General features: G+C 41.2%; 2 protein-coding genes across 2 annotated transcripts in view; both read right to left on the minus strand.

The window, feature by feature from the left end:
- hmcn2 (hemicentin 2) overlaps positions 1-3,454 on the minus strand; it is a 43,155-nt gene extending 39,701 nt beyond the window's left edge. Inside the window, exons 1-4 of the mRNA XM_053325931.1 lie at positions 3,196-3,454; positions 1,391-1,461; positions 861-1,019; positions 173-295 (exon numbers count right to left, since the gene is read on the minus strand). Of these exons, the coding sequence (XP_053181906.1) occupies positions 173-295; positions 861-1,019; positions 1,391-1,461; positions 3,196-3,454 (612 nt within the window). The remainder of the gene's footprint in view (positions 1-172; positions 296-860; positions 1,020-1,390; positions 1,462-3,195) is intronic.
- A 1,549-nt stretch (positions 3,455-5,003) lies between these two features.
- On the minus strand, positions 5,004-18,821 carry LOC128365269 (neuronal calcium sensor 1). Its single transcript, XM_053325943.1, has 9 exons — positions 18,790-18,821; positions 17,608-17,750; positions 14,361-14,385; positions 10,250-10,388; positions 8,179-8,257; positions 7,613-7,701; positions 7,459-7,536; positions 6,760-6,867; positions 5,004-6,270 (listed from the first exon to the last, which is right to left on the minus strand). Exons 2-8 carry the CDS (start codon positions 17,669-17,671, stop codon positions 6,769-6,771), a joined length of 573 nt encoding a protein of 190 aa, XP_053181918.1. The 5' UTR covers positions 17,672-17,750; positions 18,790-18,821; the 3' UTR covers positions 5,004-6,270; positions 6,760-6,768.
- Positions 18,822-19,609: the final 788 nt, after the last annotated feature.

Genomic DNA, 19,609 nt, shown 5'->3' on the forward strand with positions numbered 1-19,609 from the left:
CTATTATTACATCAATGGGTCAAACATGGTTTGTTGTTTTTTTGGTCCTGCTTGTTTTGAGATATTAACTTTTTTCATATTCATATAAAAATGTGATACAAGGGTTTGAGGAAAGTAACAGTCACTGCAATGATCACATTTAAATTGCAATTCACCACTGTCATGCTCTTACCTCATTGACCTGCTGCTTGTCCAGGTGAAAGATTTGCCCAGAGGAGGTGGCAGCAATCTCCTCATAGGCTCTGTAGCCAGGCTGTGAGCGGTCCCCACAGTCCCCAGTCAACACAAATACCACCTGAGAATGAAGAGGGCAGGAGACTTAAGAGGATTACTAGTGTTCAGTGTTTGCTTTCTAAAGACCCCCTTTCAGTTGACTCCAAAGTGACGCTAATGCTCATTGTCATGTAGAAGCTGAGACTGAGCAACTTTGAAGAAACTTTCCCCTAGCTCAGCTGAGCATTGGGAACTTCACTGGAATGTAGATCTTTCACAGCATGCCATTGTATTTCTCTTGTTATATCATGCGATGAGATAAATGAGAGATACTCAAAAACACTGTGGATTTACTGTGACTTGTACTGAAACTTAGCTGAGCAATTTCTAAAAGTACCACCTACAGTATTTAATAGCAATATCAAATTTCAAAGGTCTTTAAAGGAATGATAAATTAAAAATAATACATTATGTTTTTATACTTTATGTAGCTATAATAGAGGAGGAACCTTCTGCATATGATCATATAGGCAATGGCTGATACTGGTATTTAACATTTAGTAAAAAGCCAACATTGAGATACAGTATATCAGTCTAGCTGTGATCTTGACATCCCCTTAACCCTTCATGGTGTTTTGGAACTTCACCTGTGATTGACGGAGCTGCACCAGCTGGAGAACATCTCTTTTGAGGCGGTAGTCTTTGGCCCTGGCATCGGTAAAGACATAGATGAAGGATCCCGGCAGGGAAACCTCCAAGGCTTTCTTTATGGCTCCTATACTCATCTCTGGGCAGTCGCCCCCACCCTGGGAGACAGAATAACACATGTGCCTCATCAAATACTGCTGGAAGAACTCAACTCTAAATATCTTACTTTAAACTTCATTCATTTTATAATGAACAACTCGCAATACACCTTATAGGTATGAATTCAATACACTGGGACAGCTTATGGTGGCTAATGTTATCAAACTTAAAGTAAATGTTGCTGTGTAACTGACTTGACTGATTCAGTTGTCTTACTTTATGATTCCCCTCTAATTGTACTATTGTCACATAATGTTACAGCAGTCACAATGATCAAATAAAGTCTCTTGTGGTCATAATGGCTGCTGTCAGTTAGAAGTTACATAGCTAAATTCTATAGTATAATTCAGTCATATGTTCTATATCCTACCTGGACAAACAGTTCTTGCAGATCCTGCTGGAACTTTTTGGGGTCAGTGGTGATGGACACAGGGCCAATATCTGCAAGGTTAGAAATGTATATCATCAAAGATGCCACAACAGAAACTTTTAAAGTGAACAAGAGCATTACTGTTTGCTATACAAAGGAGAATATTAATCACATCCAAATAAGGGCTTAGGTCTGACTTGGATATTTCTTCAAACAAAACAAATAAATCAGAACAAAGGATTTAGTTGTCCCCTCTCAGCAGTTCTGAAACCTGTGAAGAGAAAAATCATCTATAGTAACAAAATTCCTAACAAGCAACAGCCTAATCTGTCAGGACCAGAGTGATGCCATGTAGCTCCTACGTTAGACGTGAATATAAATCACACACCACACAGCAACAGAGGCTAGATTCATGCACTGACATAATTATAGTGCACAGGTTTTGTTTTACACAAATCCTTGAAATATTGCCAAAGTTTGAATAATGGCAGAACAATCATTGTCTGCAGCTGTAGTCAGCATGTTCTACCAGGCGACTTCCTCCACTCTCAAGCCCCAGCAGACCCTAGCATGATGGATAAGAGCCTGTCAGGGACTGGCATTTACTTGGATGCCTTCTGGGGCCAATCGATGGAACAGTAAACATTAAACAAAAGACAGAGAACACAATGTTTTTGCCATAAAACATTGCTAGTCATAAACACAAGCTTTTCATTGTAGTTATTATAGAAAAGACCTGCATCAGGTAGGGTGGAGACTTGTGACTTCTGTGTGTGTCTGTGTTTGTTATTCAGACTGTCTTATACAATTTCGAAGCACCTTTGTAAGACTAATGACACAGATCTTGCAGACATGTGTCGAGCTGATGACATTTCTAACTCATTCTCGATCTACTTTCCAACAGTGGAGGCTTTCAAGTCCTTGTCTCCTCCTCATGAGTGCCTGTAAAACACTGACAGCCCTGTCACGCCTCTTTGTCAGCCATCACAGCTTCTTTGCAATCTTGGAAGTTTACAAGGTCCCCAAGGGCAGGGTACATTAAACACAGACAAAATGTGTGGTGTTAGTGAAGCACACCATCCCCCCTGGCTGGCTAAACTAGGGACTTTGAGGGTTTTCCGGAGGGTAGGATGGAGTAGAGGGAGGGTGGGGAGGGAGAGGAGGGGGTGATTGGGGTAATTACACACAAGCAGACAGCATATGCTTCTCATCAGTGCTCAAACACCCTCCCCCATTAGAGCACTCTTATTTTCAAGCTCCAACTTTCCCATACAGAGGGGCAGATGCAGGGGGCGACAGATACCTGTCCCACTACCTCCTCACTTTGAAAGCTTGTACAGTGTGTCTGTATGCTTGAGTAGTCTAAGATCAGTTAGAGCTCTTGTGGTGATTCATGAACCTCTTTATAGAGCAGCCATGGGCTATAACATTTATAACAGGTTGTGCTGCAACTTGTTTCAGTGATCCTTTCCTTTCAGTAAAAAGTTTAAGTGACAGCAACAGGTAACACTATCATATCAGGGGCAATGTAACCCACAGCGTTGTCATGTGGAGTTTGTAATGCAAAAAAAGAAAGAAAGAAAGAAAAGAAGGAAAAAAAAGAAGCAGCAGCCTGTAGGATGCTGTGTTGCACAGGTATAGCCACATAGTCAGTGGAAATTCTAGTGATGTGTTAAACGCCATAATTATGATTATATGCACTTATATGCATAAACATTCAACATTTTAAACTAACAGAGTCAAAAAAATGTGTCTATCACGTAGCTTATTGTTTCAAGAACAAAGTGAGTATGATCAAACAGTACCTGGGTCATGAAACGGCACCAGAACAAAGTTTTTGATGGGTCTGGTCCTACGACTGAGGGTCTTCTCTAGGATCCGTGAGGCGCCCTCAATCACCTGTTTCAGGTCGTCGTACATGGAGCCGGTAACATCGAACACAAAGGCCAGGGTCGAAGCGCTGTCACCGGATCCATCATCCTCCTCAACCCGGGGGACTGCCAAGAGCCTGTGCGCGCTGATACAGAGCGCCAAGACTAGGCACTTTAATAATACACCGGTCATTTTTGTTTTCAAATGTGCTGCATCTGTCTGCTGGAATGATGCGAATCACATATAAAACAAAACAACAAAAAAACTTCAAATTAAAAGTTTTTTTAAAAAGTTTTGATTTCAAAGCAACTCAAACACGTCTGGGACTGTTTAACGGCAAGAAAGAAGTCTGAAACAACACTCCTCAACTGAAACACATCAAAAGATCCAGTGTAAAAGACTTCCACAGCAGTACATCCGTGCGTAAAGTTTGGAGGAACGTGTGGACTGGCTCTGTGTTGGAGAGCCCCTGGAGAGCTGGTGCTCTGACGCTTCAAACGGGGGCGGAGATGGGTATTAAAAGGTTCCCGAGACCCAACCTGATTTGTGTGTATGTGTGTGTGTCTGTGCGTGAGAGTGTGTGTAACTTGACCCCACTGTGATTTCCAGACTTTAACCCTATCCAACATTCCCCTTCGATTCGATGTTATCCGTAATCGCGATGGACCCCTAGAGACGCGGTTTTAACAGCTTTACGCACATTACCAACAAGTCTGGAGCCTGTATTTTGGACATGCCCAGAACATTGTCTCAGCAACAGCCTCGTTTTTATAAATAGGCATCGTTTATATTCAGCTGACACCAATCTAATGTTATACATAGCCCACCCTGAGAAATATCCCCTTGACATATGAATGAGAGGAAGAGCTTTACATGCCTCACAGAAAAGTCTCCTTTTACTTTGTTGCTGATCTGAATAGAAATACTGTGTGTAGTTTATCATTTGACAATATTCATATGCACTTGGTGTCGAGCTATGACAAATCTAGTCCAAAGAGATCAGACCTCACAGAGGAAGGTAGTCGTGATCCTAGGAATGTAAATAATTCTTCTTCCAAAGGTTGTAGTAACCCAACATATTTCTGACAAGAACCACTTATCTTTTACTGCACTTAGTTTCTACATTTGAAAACATTTATAAGAATAAATCAATCAAAGACACACATAACACATAACAGTCTCCGGGCAAAGCTCTGGCCTTTCTGACCTCCTCTGCTTGAGTCTGTCCTTGATGAGAAGAAAACAGAGAGCAGGTCTGAGCAGGCCCTGAGAACAAACACACTCAGCCACTTCCACACAAAATCCACCAAGCCTCATTAATTCACCCATCAACACCTTGACATCACACACATTTTTATGCAGTTCATTGTACATTACACATCCATATAGTGCAAGCTTTACAGCACAGGTCAAGTTGGCAAGTAAGAGTCTTTTTTAAAGCATAAAAGCCACAAAAGCTCAAATTAGCATGGTTTCTCCATAGTGGAGTATCTCAGTGAAATACTGGATTGATACTACGGTATATTTTAAATATAATGTAATAAGATGTATGCAGTCTTGGATTATTTTTTTGAGAACTGATCATCACTGGGGAGGTTTTATATTTTCATTCCACTTATGCATTAAAAACAGCTCATTAAAATTATCCAAAAACTAGTAAATAAGCACAAACAAACAAACATAAATTTGGTATTCATTTCAAATACAAAGGTAAAGAATACAAGAAATAGAAAAGTTAGTCACTTAAATGCGTTTTATTCTGTGCTCTTATACTGTTAATCAACAGGTTAATGACATTTATCATTTTGTAAATTATCATTTGCATAAGGCCTAAAATCAGTGAAGCAGATAAAACATCTTAATGCTCTAACTAAAATAATCAAGAATGATTAAAAGGTATAATCACATGCTCTGGCCTCACAAAGGACAAATACAGAGTGGACAATTGCAACCACAGAGCTCGCAAAAGCTTTACAACCAGAATTGATGTCTGTTTGTGCCTCTCAATGACCAGGGCTTTGTGTGTGCTGAGGGTGGAGGACGATGCTCTCAAAAGAAATAATGAGCCTCAATTCAGATGTAAGCTGGGAGAATTGGCTGTGTTGCTTGGTCATGTCATTCAGGATGTGGCAGAGCAACACTGCAGACACTAGACGCTTGTGCTAACGAGGAAGTGAAAACACAATAGGATGCACAGACTGCAAACATAGTAAAATAATCCATAGAAAAGTCCCCGTTCCTTCAACACTCTTCTTTAAATAAAAACCCTGTTCTCTGAGGAAAGGAAACCTCCAAATGTGAGAAAAAAAAGCAATCTCACAATAATAATGAAAAATACAGTGTAATACATTTCAACAACTTTGATAAAAATAAAAATTCATTCCATTTTTATGAGGAAATTCCCATAAAACGCAGCAAAGCAGAAAATAAATTACATTTATATTTACATTATACAATATACACTATACTGCTTTGTAATTTTAAGTTACTGTAGTGTTCTCGTTATAACATATTTTTCCAGATTTGTCCGGGTTTAGTCTCTCCATGTGGTGATGAAGCAGCAGCACAGTTCCTCTGAGCAGTTCACGTGCATCCCTTGGTTTACAGTATGTGAAGAACACACACACACACACTTAACACTGAGGAGAATTCAGTTCCTCTATCTGTCCATGGGGAAACCACGACACTGCGCTTGCAGAAATGCTACACAGTCCACAAACACTCAAGGGTGTACGCGGTGCCACATAGCTGTAGAAGCACAGATAAATGACTGAGGGTTTTGCCGACATGTTTGAATACTCCATCACATCAGAGGATATAGATTTGTTCACGATCCTTAGTGGAAATGTAGACGAACAGCTACTGACACAAATGTCGTGCGACAAAAGTTGGCAGTCCACTTCTGGGTGAGCAAGTTAGACGGGAGACCGTGTGGCCTCCTCCCGTTACAGGTGTGATGGTGCTGGATTTGGCGTGTTACGCGCAGGAAGATGCTTACTTGGATCCATCTGAGAAGTTTTGAGAATGATCACCATTGAATGGATGACAGTTAGTGGCGTCATGATACCTGGGTGTTTTCAGAGCATGCGAGATAATCACTAAACAGTGCTGCTGCGTGATCAAAATATGTATTCACAAGTACACTTCACAGTTGACAAAACGCTGAGCAGGATGTCAGCAACAATTGGCAGCGGTTGGTGCATTACAGTAGGCACTGAGAGGAGAGGGCTGTCTCACTCTTCACTCAGCACTGCAAGACTATTTGATTGCCAGCAAACAAGTGGGCCATTTGAATAATTCATAAGAACAAACTGAGAGCAGGAAGTGGTTTCTTTACTTTGGTTTCAGCCCACAGGCTGAAAAAAAACTTTCCTTTCTTTTATTCTTTGCTCAGATGAAATGAGGATTGTACAATATTATCTTTGAGTTGAACCTGGGATTGAAAATCACGCAAGTGTAGCAATATGCAAGTACATGCTCTTTAATACCTCACTCACCTTACATTCCTATACAAGTCCATCATAGAGTGACAATGCTTGAACAATAGAGGGGTCTGCCTTTGAGCCCTCCTGAAACTCCTGCAGAGTCAGCTTCCCATCTGCATTCTGGAAGAAGAATGTGGGACAGAGTGAAGCTGAAGCCCATTAATGCTTTCACACAGAGGCACCAGCAGGGGGCAAAAGAGGCTCTTCCAGCAGAATCATTTTACTCCTGTTCAATGCTGTTGGGACTGTTCTTGGTTCAGTGCACTTGGATGGTGGCCACTCTCCACCAATACAAATCACTAAGTGCTGCTGTGCTGCACAGCTAGTTCAGTGGGCTGATCTTGGCAGCAGTGGGCCGACAAACACGCCCATGCAGGCTGCATCTCATCTTTCAGTAAAGCAGAGTAGATTCCTGCAGCTGAGGGAGTGGGGCATTAGCACCAAGGGCTAGTGGTGGAGGAGACTATATATGATGTTTATAGACTGCGGGCAGTGTTAGTGACGCTGCGGTGGCTACAGCTAACAGCTCTAAACTTAACAGTGTCCATGTCAAAGCCTCAAGGGTGGCAACAAAGACAGATTCAGTTCATTGGCAAAATCATTTCAGCTTATATGCAAGTCTGAAAAAGTGAATCAAGAAACTGTAGAAAGTAACATCAAATGCTGTATTATAACTGTCGTAATGTATTATTAAGATATAAAAATACTAACCTTGTCCATCATGGCAAAAATACGGTCCACTCGCTTCTCTGGAGTGTTTTCTTCTTCTGGCAGCTCCACAGTGTTCCCCTAAAATATCAAATCGTTACACGTTGTACCATTCAAACAACTCAGCTTCAAGAGTCTAATGTTTGGTAAAACTTACCACCATTTGATATATGGCGTCGACAATGTTCAGCATCTCATCGCGGGTGATGTATCCATCATTATCAAGGTCGTATAATTTAAAAGCCCCTGCACAGAGAGAGACGTTAAAATATATGGGTTTTACTGCAGCTCTTCCTCAGATCAGAAGGTTACTGACCCCACAAGGTAAAACTAATGACTATGTTGAATTGTATATTTACATGGATTACAAAGCAGTGTTTCATTTCTTTGGAACTGATTAAAACTGATCAGAGGAAGGCACTGCTCTTAATGTTGACCTCCCAATTCAAACAGTGAAAATAGTAATTCTAGATTTAAACTTTGTAACTTTATCAAAAGTTTACAGCTATGGATAAAGCTACAATTTAAAGTTTTTCTAGTGTATTCAAAAAAGCTGGCAACATGTTGGGTAATGACCCCCCAGCACACAGGAGTCTCCTGTATCTTACAAATCTTTTATTTGCTGTTCTCTAGGAGCCAGCCAGTCCTCTTTCATATGCAACAAGTAGCAGTCAAGCCTAAATCCTGTCCTTTGAATGTCAAAAATAGGGGTGGGGTTCTCACATCTCAGCTTCTCATCCAGAGTCCCCCGAGAAGTCACTGACAAGGCCTGGATGAACTCCGAGAACTCGATGCGTCCATCCTGCAGAGTGGCAAAAAGGAGAGAAAGAGAGAGAGGGAGAGAGAGAGAATGGCCCAGAGACTAGATGAGCATCGTACTTTGCACTTGGTGGAGTGGTACTTTCATGAACTCCTTGCTGTTCTTTCAAGATGTCCTTGCTTCATTCTTCTGAAAAAAGGGGCCAGACGTTTGCTCTGAGTCGGCTGCTATTTTTGCCCTGCACCTGGCTCTCTCCTGAGGCAGAAATATGTCACCTCTGGTCATTAGGAAGATGGATGCTACCGGCTCATAGTTTAAAAGTACACAAACATACGACCACTCTATTTTCTATAAATCATTTTTCCAATGACTCGTCATCAAGAATGGGTTTGGCAGATAATTCTGAGTGACAAGGCAGAAAATATTTTTTGATTTCATTTATTTCTTCTCAGATTTGTTAGAATGCAGACTCTCACCAAAGCAGCTCAAAAAATTCCAATTACCCTCCCAAAGTTGTGGCCTTGAGCACTGTACTGTGCAGCCACGCATTGTGCAGTGGATTAAAACATCTGCTAACATGGATAATAATCAAATAGAAAGTGAAAGCACAAAGTGGCTCCAATGCTGCTAATTCAGACCAACTCATCAAGTTATGACCTCCAGCCTCGAGCTAACTGCATGAGACTTACTCACATGAAACTGTGGCTCTGCATGCAAGACATGACATTCATAAGACAAGTGAAAACAACAGCTTGTGGACAAAAAGCAATGCATATAAATGAGGTTCCTGCTGGTGCAGGGATCAGCCTCTGGTTAGTTCATACCCTCATCAGGTTGTCTGGCATTCTGCTACAACGCTTCCCTAAATGTGAGTGCTATGAGTCCCGTCACAGCTCTTCTATCAGATGAAAAGTCAAGCGCTCTTCTTCACTCTTCATGGCCTAAAGGTTAGCTAACATTATCTCCAGCAGACATCTGAACAGCCAGACAAAGCTGAAGTCATGCATTGCTGATTACATAAGTCATAAAAACTGTTAAGATCAATGCATTCTCTAACTATGGGGTGCCTAACGCTAATGAAGGCCACAGATAAACATCAGACAGAGGGGTTGTCTGATCTTCTTGACACAAAGCCTCTCAACCAAAGTCAATAAACCTCCAGGGGCTCATAAGCATCCCGGGAGCTGCTCATCTACACTTTGCCTTCCAAAACACTATTTGAATTATCTTGTCCAACAGCGATGAAGTGAATTAGTCCTGACATGTCCCGCATGTACAGTTTGGCCTTGTTAAAACTCACTTTATGTTCATATTCTCAGATGTTTAGAGGATGTGCTCATATAGCAGATACAAGAAGAGGGTTCATTCTAAAAAAAATAAATGTGCAGCTTTTGGAAGAAAAAAAAAAGGAGAAGGAAACCACTCTTAAAGCTGATTTCTGGCATGAAATTGAGAGTTAAAATTAAGTTAGGATTCAATTTTTGTTTTCAAAGTATGCATTTTTGAGGGCAGAATAATCTGTGCTGTGGAAATACCGACTGACAATTTTCAGGCAGAGAATGATTTCAAAGTCCTCCAAAATTTGCAACTAATGTAGAAAGATAATTACACACATTATGCATGAAATAATTTGTAGAGGACACAAAGAACACAAATGTATATAATATATGCTTATTACATATCATATCTTGATTATACACACAGATTAAAAAAATAAATAAAAAGGGCTCTGGAATAACAGCAACAAAATTAATATGATTTCCAGAACAAGTTGCTCTTTTATTATGTGCAAACCACTGGCTGAAAGAAGGAACTGTTTTTCTCACACTGGCTTGAACTGAATAAGACTGAAGCAGAACTTCAGAGGAGGCTCTAGCTTCAAAAGCTTTATGAACATGATCCTTTTTAATATAACTTTCCCTTATCTGGCACCAGAAAGCCATCCACTCTCAAACTATTATTTTTAAGTAACAAAGGTAGATTGTTTTTGTGCCTTGGAATAGGACAACAGAGTATATTCATTTTATTACAAACCTTATTTTCATCGAATACATTGAAGACAAAAGAGGCAAACTTCGTGGGATCTCCAAAAGGAAAGAACTGCTTATATATCTTCTGAAAGCCCACAGCATCAAGCTGCCCACTTGGACAATCCTTAATGAAGCCTTTGTACCTGACAGGGGAAAAAAAGCACAAATATGAAGAATAATTAAAAAAGTTAACAAATAGACATAATGTAAAGACTGGGGAGCAATGATAAGGAGTCCCCTCTCCACTTCTACAGCAGGCATTACTGATTCACTTTGAAACACTGAGCTAGATCAAAAAGGTAGAGTGCAAAGCTATTTGTCTCATTCACAGATAAGATGATCAACCTAATCCAATAGCAAGCCCAGAGTGGTTAACTATAATCAAATTACACTGTAGTCCTCTTTTGATAATATGCGTAGCTGATAGATAAGTCTGAGAGTTTCCTCTCGCCCCTGGAAATGGCATATCTGGAGAGCGACTTAACATCTCTATTAGCCTAAATATAGAAGCATTTCATAAGCAATTTCAAGTGCAGTCACTCAAAGGTAGACAGTTTCCTTGTATGTCTCCATAAAGGAACACAGCAGCCTCAGAGTCGAACTAAACTGTAATAGGTCAGAGAGCAAACAAGAGAGTGCTAGCCTTTACAAAAATAAATGTTACATGAAAAGTGGAAGAAGGAGGAAATAGCAGGGAAATAATAACACTGTAGTTATAAAAAGCATAGCAGAAAGCTTTTGCTCTTGATCAACAGCAAAAATGACGCAAGTTCACACAAGGGAGCACTGCACGTTCGTCTGTGATTCAGTTAAGGCTGTTCAAAATAAGGCTGGGCTGTAATTAAGGCCAGAGAGAGTATTCTGATGAAGAATGAAGGCCAGGACAGGCACATTCAGGCTCCTAGCTCCTCTTAAAGTCTTTACTTTTAATCTGCCTTGGAGATAATGAAGCCAGCTCCATACAGTCAAAAGAGACAGAGGCTGTTTGAGGAACAGCTGGGAAAAGTTCAGCAAGAAGAGAGGAGCGAGCAGAGAGCAGAAGCATGTAATTCTCACATTTGAATCATCTGGATATGCAGGGGAGTGAAAGCCTAGCTTGCTATAAAGCAGAATCGGTATTCAAAGTGCAGAAAGCACAATGCGCATTATAATCCAAAGCCGACCCATTTCACCTGAAGTCATTTTTAATGTGCAACTATAGAAATAGTATATCCAGCAACCAATGTAAAAAGGTTCAATTGTACTGAAACATACTGTATAGCTTCGAGTTTGTACTGTATATACCCAACAGTATAAAATTGCACACATCAATGTTGCATCTATCTATACAGTGTGTTTGCACTGGGATTCCTGGTACAAAGACCTTTCTTTTGGTGCCACAGGTTTCAGACGAAGCATATGAAAGGCTGCTGTCATCCAATGGGAAAAATCCTGTCATCCCCAATACTTTTATCTGCCAACCCTTTGGTCTTATTCAATAATTTCATAATAAAATATGTTTTTGTTGATCACAGAAATACCAGAATGAAATTAATACTACAATACTCACATACAATATCTACTAATCACAGATATATTGCTATCAAAGTCTATGTTTACAGTGCAGATATTACAATATAGAAATGAACCATTATTAATCAGAAACCATTGTGTCTGACTGAATAAAAGCTTGCAATATAGCTTTTCCCTTGACCTAGTTCTCCATTCTTTTACACTTCAAGAGCACATGAGAGTCCTTGGACTTACTGCTTTTGAAACTGATTGAGCCGTTGGTCTCTGCATTCATTTTGACAGGTTATTTCAACCATCAACTAACTGCGTCATGTTCACAATACATGCTTGCACACTGTAAAGCACTCTGTACTTCACCAAATGTTCATTATAGTTCAGCAGAGATTATCATTGATTTGTGTCATTTGTTGCAATTCATGGGAGCTTTGTCAAAAACATTTCTTTCTTTAATTTCAAAAAACAAATATCAGCTGCTATATTGTTATTGGATTTTTTAAAAACTCTCAAATATTAATAAAGTCTAGATTTAGTTTGGCTTTAGTCAAAGTCTTAAGTCAAAGTCAATGTGCACTTTATGTTTTGACTTACAAAATTACGTCACTGAAATGTTATTTTTCCTCTAGCCAGTCGATTAGGTTAGTTGCTTTACTACGTAGGCAACTAAGGATGACTATTGCATTTAATATAGTATCAGTGGAGTTACATCAGCAGAAAACACATATACAGTACACTGGTACTGTGCAAAGGCAGTGTACCAGTGTCAGGTTTGCCCAGTGTCAGCAAATCATCAGAGCCATAATCAGAATCACCTTCATTAGCCAAGAACACGTCATGTACAAGAAATCTGACTTGATGACACTGGTGCTAAGACACACACACACACACACACACACACAGTACTGTAACAATGCAACCACGCACTGTACTTGCAGGGACAGAGCAGACGTGACATTGTGCATAAGACCACGCTTGGGAACCAGCATGAAGATAAAGTATTTATTACTGGCACTGGCTCCTTCTTTTTGGCATCTACCATGGTGGCTTGCTAAGGATGTTTCTCTTGCTCCTGCCTAGCTGGCACGAACATCACTGCGCTATGGCATTTTGTTATTGATTTCAGGTGAGCCTCGAGCATACTAATGATGTTCCCTTGGAGGAGAATTAGAAAAGGGGAACAAATTTAATGCACAACACAGGCATTTATCTAACCCTGCTAATTCTTCTGTGTCTGTGCCTGTGCTCTAATTACACGCCATCTGGCATTTCCCCTGGTAAAATTCCCTCTCATCCTTCACACTCAGTCGTGTTGATTGCCACTGATCTTCAAGTGAGGACTCATGCAAACTTTCCTGTGAAAGACAGTGAGAGTGATGGTGAGCTAGCTGGCTGCACAGCCGGAGCGATGGAGGGGAGGGGAGGGTGGTAGGGTAGGGTGGGGATTACGCCCCACTGCACTCAGGCCAGCTCGGAGGCTTTGGACCTGCCAATGCCCAATGATATCCGCTGCTGTTACTGCGTGGCTGTGAATGTGCCCTGGCTCCTACAAACCCCTGCCTCTCAACGACCCCCCCCCACCCAACTGTAAACCCCCTAACTGGAGACGCGAGCAGCGACTAGCTCCCGAGGCAAAGCTCTTTTCATGCATGCGGAATTAAGGTTGTGAAATGCAAAACCGAAGCAGGAGAACTGAAGTGCACATGAACATGGAAGAGTGATCACTTTATTACAGTGGTCCGATGTATACTTCTCTTTGTTTTTCATTTCCAAAAGAAACAATAGGCTGGCAGCACCATGCAGCGAACAAAAGCAATGACTACGCTCATACTTGAGTCATCTCTGTAATGAAGATGCATTCTTTCTTATCTGTGTGCTCGTGGCTGTCAAACAGTGCCTTCAGAAAAAAAAGAAATATTCGAAATTCACACCTTAACAATGATGATCACTCTCACTATGTTATGTGACTTATCCTGGCCCAAGGCATACCTGCATCATGAATATGTTTCATTTTGATATGTGTAAGTACATGTTACAGCTCTCTAAGTACAGGCTGGGATCTGACAAAAGATAGACCTCTGCGAGACGATGGGTCATGCTGACTAATAGGTGCGGAATACGACAGGAAGGATTACTAATCGGCAACCTTGCGGAGGCTCTGTGGCTGTGTACTCATTAAGTGTCTGGACTTGAAACAACCTTCTACCCCCCGCCATTCTTCTGTTATCAGACATCCCTTTTGCAAACAGAGCAAAAAGGTTGCAGAGGAATGCATCATGGAAATGTTTGTATCAGTGTTATCAGGTTTGAAAGTCATTCAGTCTCAGCAAGGCTTCAAAGTCATTCTATTTTCAGAGCTCGTCTGTCTTCAGGGTAGTGTGGGGAAGATGGCTTCAAATTAACCATCAAACCAACGGTAAATACACCATCCATGGATTTCCGAAACCAAATCCTGGGCAAAACACATCAAAGTGGGTTTTGCAAGTGGGTCAAGATAAGGCCCTGTGATTCTTTCGAGCTTTGCCAGTAAAGACACAACTTGCTTGTCTTTGACTAGCCTCACATCAAGAATGGAAAAATTCTCATTAAAAATGAATGCACACACTTACCACTGCTGCACCTCTTTCTCTGTAACTGCAAGAGAAATACAAAAAAAAGTGACATTAGCTTAGAGGAAAAAGTTTGGTTTGCCCTAGAAAAAAAGTAGCTTACTGTTGGACACATACACACAGAGGAGCCAAAAAGTAGCATCATTAATCATCCTGGCCCAATCCTTTCTAACTCTTATCTTCTCACTTGACCAAAAATGTTCAACAGTGTAAACATGCAATTAAGAGAAAATAGCCGTGTTTAGTTGAGTGCAGAAATCATCGATTCTAGTATATTGTCAAAGGGGGTGATGAATAATAATTTATCCAGGCCAGTGGGTAGAGGACAAGTGGGAGTAAACCTGAGGGAACCGCGAGAGGACGAGCGAGGAAATGAAGGTCAGCCACCAATTTAAGAAAGAGAAGAGTTCAGAAAAGAGGATGTGTTATCATGCCCACACAAGCACCATTATCTGCCACTATCTAATCAACCAATCCCTCATGGCTCTGCCTTGTCTCTTTACTTTCTCTCAAGTATCCAAAAGTAATTTTCGGCCTCTTGGCCACTGGGATTACTAATGAAAACAAGGACTGGAAATCAATAGCATTAGTTTAACCAGGTGAGTCTTTAATGAGAGAATTCCTTCCTGGTGCTGAGGAAAGATGCCGTCTACTACCAACTCTGTCGGAGCTGGAGCAAACAGCATAAACAGCTAGTTAGTTAATTGATAATTTCTTCTACTGTAATGTTTAACTGTTGAACAGCTCATAGTCATACCGCAAAGGTAAACATTCACTTTACTATTATTCAACTCCCCCTCGTTGCAGGAGAGAATCATACAGAGAGTATCAACAAGGAGGCCAGGTCCGGTAGCCTTTGTACTGCTCAGCGTTTCACCGGGAAACCCATCATGTGACCCATTGGCTAGCACTAAATGTCAGGGTCAATCGCACGACTGCCGGCCAAGCCACACTACAATTAAATTGGCCTCAAAAGTCAATGGAAGTCAAAAATTGAGGCAACTTACCATGGCTACGATTTAATAAAAAAAATGATGACATAACTCAGTCAAGAGACAATGGGCAATAATGCAATAAGTCCATGCAGGAGAGTGCAGGGCCCATTCACCCGGTGGGCCCTTCAGGAGTTTGCTAGAACACATCATCCAGCTTGAACAACATTACTGCGAGTCTCCTCATGGCTCTGACAACTTATAAAATCATCAGGCTGCTACGCAGGCCAGGCCTACACCTGCAGACAAATTTGGAAAACCCTATCTGGGTTGACTTGGAGATCTTTTTAAATGTGAATGAGGCCAGCCTTTTCCACTGTTTTCACTTCAAGAAAGAAAAACACAGAGTAGCTTTGCACAGATTGATGCTGTCTTTGGCCAGGAAAGTGTTTTACTGGGTGTAGAAGGTCACATAATGATTTGCTTATAAAGATGTCTCTGCCTTGTCAAACCTGCTACAAAAGCAGGGGAGAGACATCTAAAGATATTCTGTTAAACTAAAGCATTATTTCTGGCTGGGCCTTGTTAGTTGTCAACACAGAGGGCTTTATCTGCAAGGAAAAAAAACACTACTTCTTTTACCACTGAAACAAAAGACACATAGGCAGAGAAATTTACTAAGTCCCCAATCTGTCAAGAACTAAAAGAAAGCATCGACTAAAATGGCAGACAAAGCTCCTCATGGGAGGGCACCAGAGAGAGAGAGAGGCAACAAGATGAAGGAGAGCAGAAATGATAGTGTCTCAGTCAAAAAAAATAACAGAACGAGGGAGAATGATCACACTGAGAGAGAAAGCTTGGTGCCCCTCTCAGTGATGCTAACCAGATAAGATCCTAATTATACTATTCCATTCCCTGCTCAAAGAGGGCAATTAGGGGATAAAGCAAGAGAGACAGGGTGATAGGGTAAGAGGGAGAGAGAGAGAGAGAGAAAGAGCGAGCGAGAAAGACAGAGAGAGAGAAAGAAAGAGAGAGAGAGACAGAGAGAGAGAGAGAGAGAGAGAAAGAGTGAGCGAGAATGACAGAGAGAGAGAAAGAAAGAGAGAGAGAGAAAGAGAGAGACAGAGAGAGAGAAAGAGAGAGAGAGAGAGAGAGAGAGAGAGAGAGAATGAGTAAAGGACAGCAGCGAGCAGCCCAGCCCAGCACGGAGCCCAATCTTCCTCCACAGCAATTTCCTGCCACAACAGCCTTCCTTGGTTCTGCTGTGGAAAGACCCACCACACAAATAACACTGTCATTAAGCAGCCAATGGATGTCAACTCCCACCCACACCTGCACACTGTACTGCTACAATAATAATAATAATGCCGTGCTCCAGAAATAACACTTAAATGATGAATATAGTGTCTTTCAAGCACACGTCGCTCTGGTTAATCATCCATGTGCTCAAATTTGATTGAAAACTGCGGGGGGACACAAAATTATGTTTTTTGTTCAGCAAGAGATCATTAATTGATAAGTTGGCTCCGGCAAGGTGAGAAGACTGAATGCTGTCAATCTGTGATGTCCTGATAAGCCAACAGGAACAACATGAATGCGTGCACTTGCAATGCTGTCGACAGACTTTATAGCTTTTGACTTTGGGTCATTTCCTCCCATAATTCCATTATTTCTGTCAGTCTCTATGCAAGAGTACTACCTACAATTGTGGCATTTAAAGACTAATGTGTATTTTATTTGATATCTTTCTTTGTATACATATAAACACGTTTACATACACAGAGGGTCCATGAATTGCATATCTGTCTATAAAACCTGAAGCTTGATAGCTGATAAAAGCTCAGCTCATCTCTATATCTATAAACCCTTTCAGCATGATTTAAAGATGCTGATTGCAACTTTTGCTAGACCTTAACCAATCACAATTTGCTATACAACATTTAAATGTAAATTAAAAATCAATACAGGGATCTCAATCCCAGCTGACATTTAGTCATAGCTCTTTTGTCAATAATGAGAAACTGGTGTGGAATACATGTATATATATATATAGATACAAAGATATAGATATAGATATAGATATATAGATATAGTGCCAGCAGACAGACTGTTGTACAGCCTGTATGGAACACAGTGAGTGGAAAATATGATTTGTAATTAATGTGACGTATTCTTGTCACATACTGTATACTGCACATAATAATAGCTTTTACCTTCAACCATGTTTTTCCTAAATTTGCATACAGGCAGTCTGACAAAAGTTTCTGCAAGATTTCTACAGACGAGCAAAAAGAAAAGGACCTAAAGGCACTCACAGTAGGTTTTCCTTGTCAATTCCTCCACCACCTCTGGCTTGAGCTTGCTGTTTGATTTACCCATGATCTTCAGCTCTCCTCCACACCCTCAAATCCACCTTGGCACGCAGCACCTGTTACTACCTCCTCTCCCGTCTGCTTCTCTGCCAAAAACAAAAAACAAAAAAACAAAAAAACGTAGGCCAGTTTAAGTGCAGTGACAACGGTGAAATCTGTAGAAACACTCTTTTGTTTTGCTTTGGTTTGGAGAAAGAAAAAAAAACAAAAAGCAGCTCCCATTCAAGCTAAAAGAGTCGTTTTGTGTCGTTCGCTCTGGCTGTGGTCATGATCTGCTCAGTCATCAGCCCTGACACTCTAGACAGGCGAGTCAAACTCCAGGGGCCATGCTATGAAGGGCCGGCAGGTTGTTGAGTCTATAACAGCACTGAGTGCCTATATGTCCGCCTCATTTCTTCACAGCAGTCCGTGGGCGAAGAGTGGCGTTTGGATGCGTTGCTACCTTCGTCCTTGGATACAAGAGTCACTCAGTGGCTGGGTTAAGCACGCTCACTCCCTCACAGTCATTCTCTGTTCTCCTCACTCCTCCCACCCCTCCTTTCCCACCACTATCTCTATTACTCTGGGTAAGTTACTGTAGAAAAGAATCCTCCCTCTTGACAGCTGAGATAAGAAGGTGTGTAAACTAAAATACAATGAACAGAGCTTGCCTTGGATGCGCCCTCATGCACTCTGCTCTCACTCAAAGCGTTAACTCTAATCCCTGGAATTTAGATAGACATAACAGTTCAAGAAAAAGTAAAAAGGTTCCAGTAATAATTTATGGAAAGCAAAAGGAAGCCAGGTTCCTACATAGTTGTACAATTATAGATGCCAACTGAACAGCGGAAAGGAGATCTGGTCTTGCTCTTAAAATAAGCATGTGAGTTTTCTACCAAGCTTTATAGGCGGATTTGAAGAGTGACAGTTTTCTTTTCTCTTCCATTCTGACTCATAATTCTCCCTCCTTCCTGGACTCACGACAGCATGCTATGGTGATTTCCTCCTCCCTGTCGCAGCAGACAGGAGATGAGGGATAATGGAATTTCTTTGTATCATGGGCCTGGTGCTGGCATGCACTGATGCCTAACCACAGCATCTGTCTGAGCCACAGAACAGAGAAAATACAGTATGCAATATAGGCACCTTCACTGCAAACATCTGGTCTCTCTGTCCACAGCCAGTGATGTCCTTCTGAGGGATGTCATACTGGTAATCATCATCTTGAACAGAACTCGAGCCTTGTGGTCCTGGGTATGAAACTAAGAAAATAAACAGACAGACAGCATTACAAGAGAAATGACAAGTATGTTCTGTGTTTTAGTGCAAATGGATAGTGTTGTCACCTAGAGCCACAGACCCCTGACTGGAAAAATACTAAAAAATAAATAAATAAATAAAATCATACAACGACCTTTACAGTGTGTGCCAAAGCTGCTGAGAGTAGCCAACAGGCACAGCAGAGTGGAGCAAGAGAAACGCTGCAAAGTGCAGAGGCTAATATTACCTTGAATTAAATGTAGCTAAATCTAAGTCATTATTCGTCACATTCAAGTGGAAACATGCCCAGGAAAAGAAAAACAGCACAACTTAGCGCTAAATTCATACCAAATAAATAGGTGAATTAACATGTGAAAAAGGTGCTTTGTTTCTTGTAGTCATAGCTGTTTTGAGAGAAACGCATGCAGTCGCAGCGGCAGCAGGTGGGATGTTGCCTGGCAATGCCATAGCAACACACAGTTTATGGCTACAGTACAACAGCTACAGTGCGGGGAGCTTGCTAGTCATTGTACGCGCAACCTTTGGCACCCGTGCTGTTGCTTCTAGCTAGTTGACTTAAAAACTAAACCGAAAACACACATGGGAATGAATAAAAGCACTTCCTTATAAAGTATGAAACACTGAAAGGTTTACCTGAGTAGGAGAAGTAGGAAGTCAAGCCCAAACAAAGCACAGCACGGGAGCC

Source organism: Scomber japonicus, chromosome 9 (genome assembly GCF_027409825.1).
Source record: "Scomber japonicus isolate fScoJap1 chromosome 9, fScoJap1.pri, whole genome shotgun sequence".
In the NCBI taxonomy this organism is placed as follows: Eukaryota; Metazoa; Chordata; class Actinopteri; order Scombriformes; family Scombridae; genus Scomber; species Scomber japonicus.

Coding starts and splice junctions, on each gene's coding strand:
- LOC128365269 (XM_053325943.1), bottom strand. CDS start 17,671: ATGGGTAAATCAAACAGCAAGCTCAAGCCAGAGGTGGTGGAGGAATTG. Junction 8,258..10,249: donor ATGTATTCGATGAAAATAAG/GTTTGTAATAAA, acceptor GCCACTCTGCAG/GATGGACGCATCGAGTTCTC. Junction 6,868..7,458: donor TTTTTGCCATGATGGACAAG/GTTAGTATTTTT, acceptor TTCTTCTTCCAG/AATGCAGATGGGAAGCTGAC.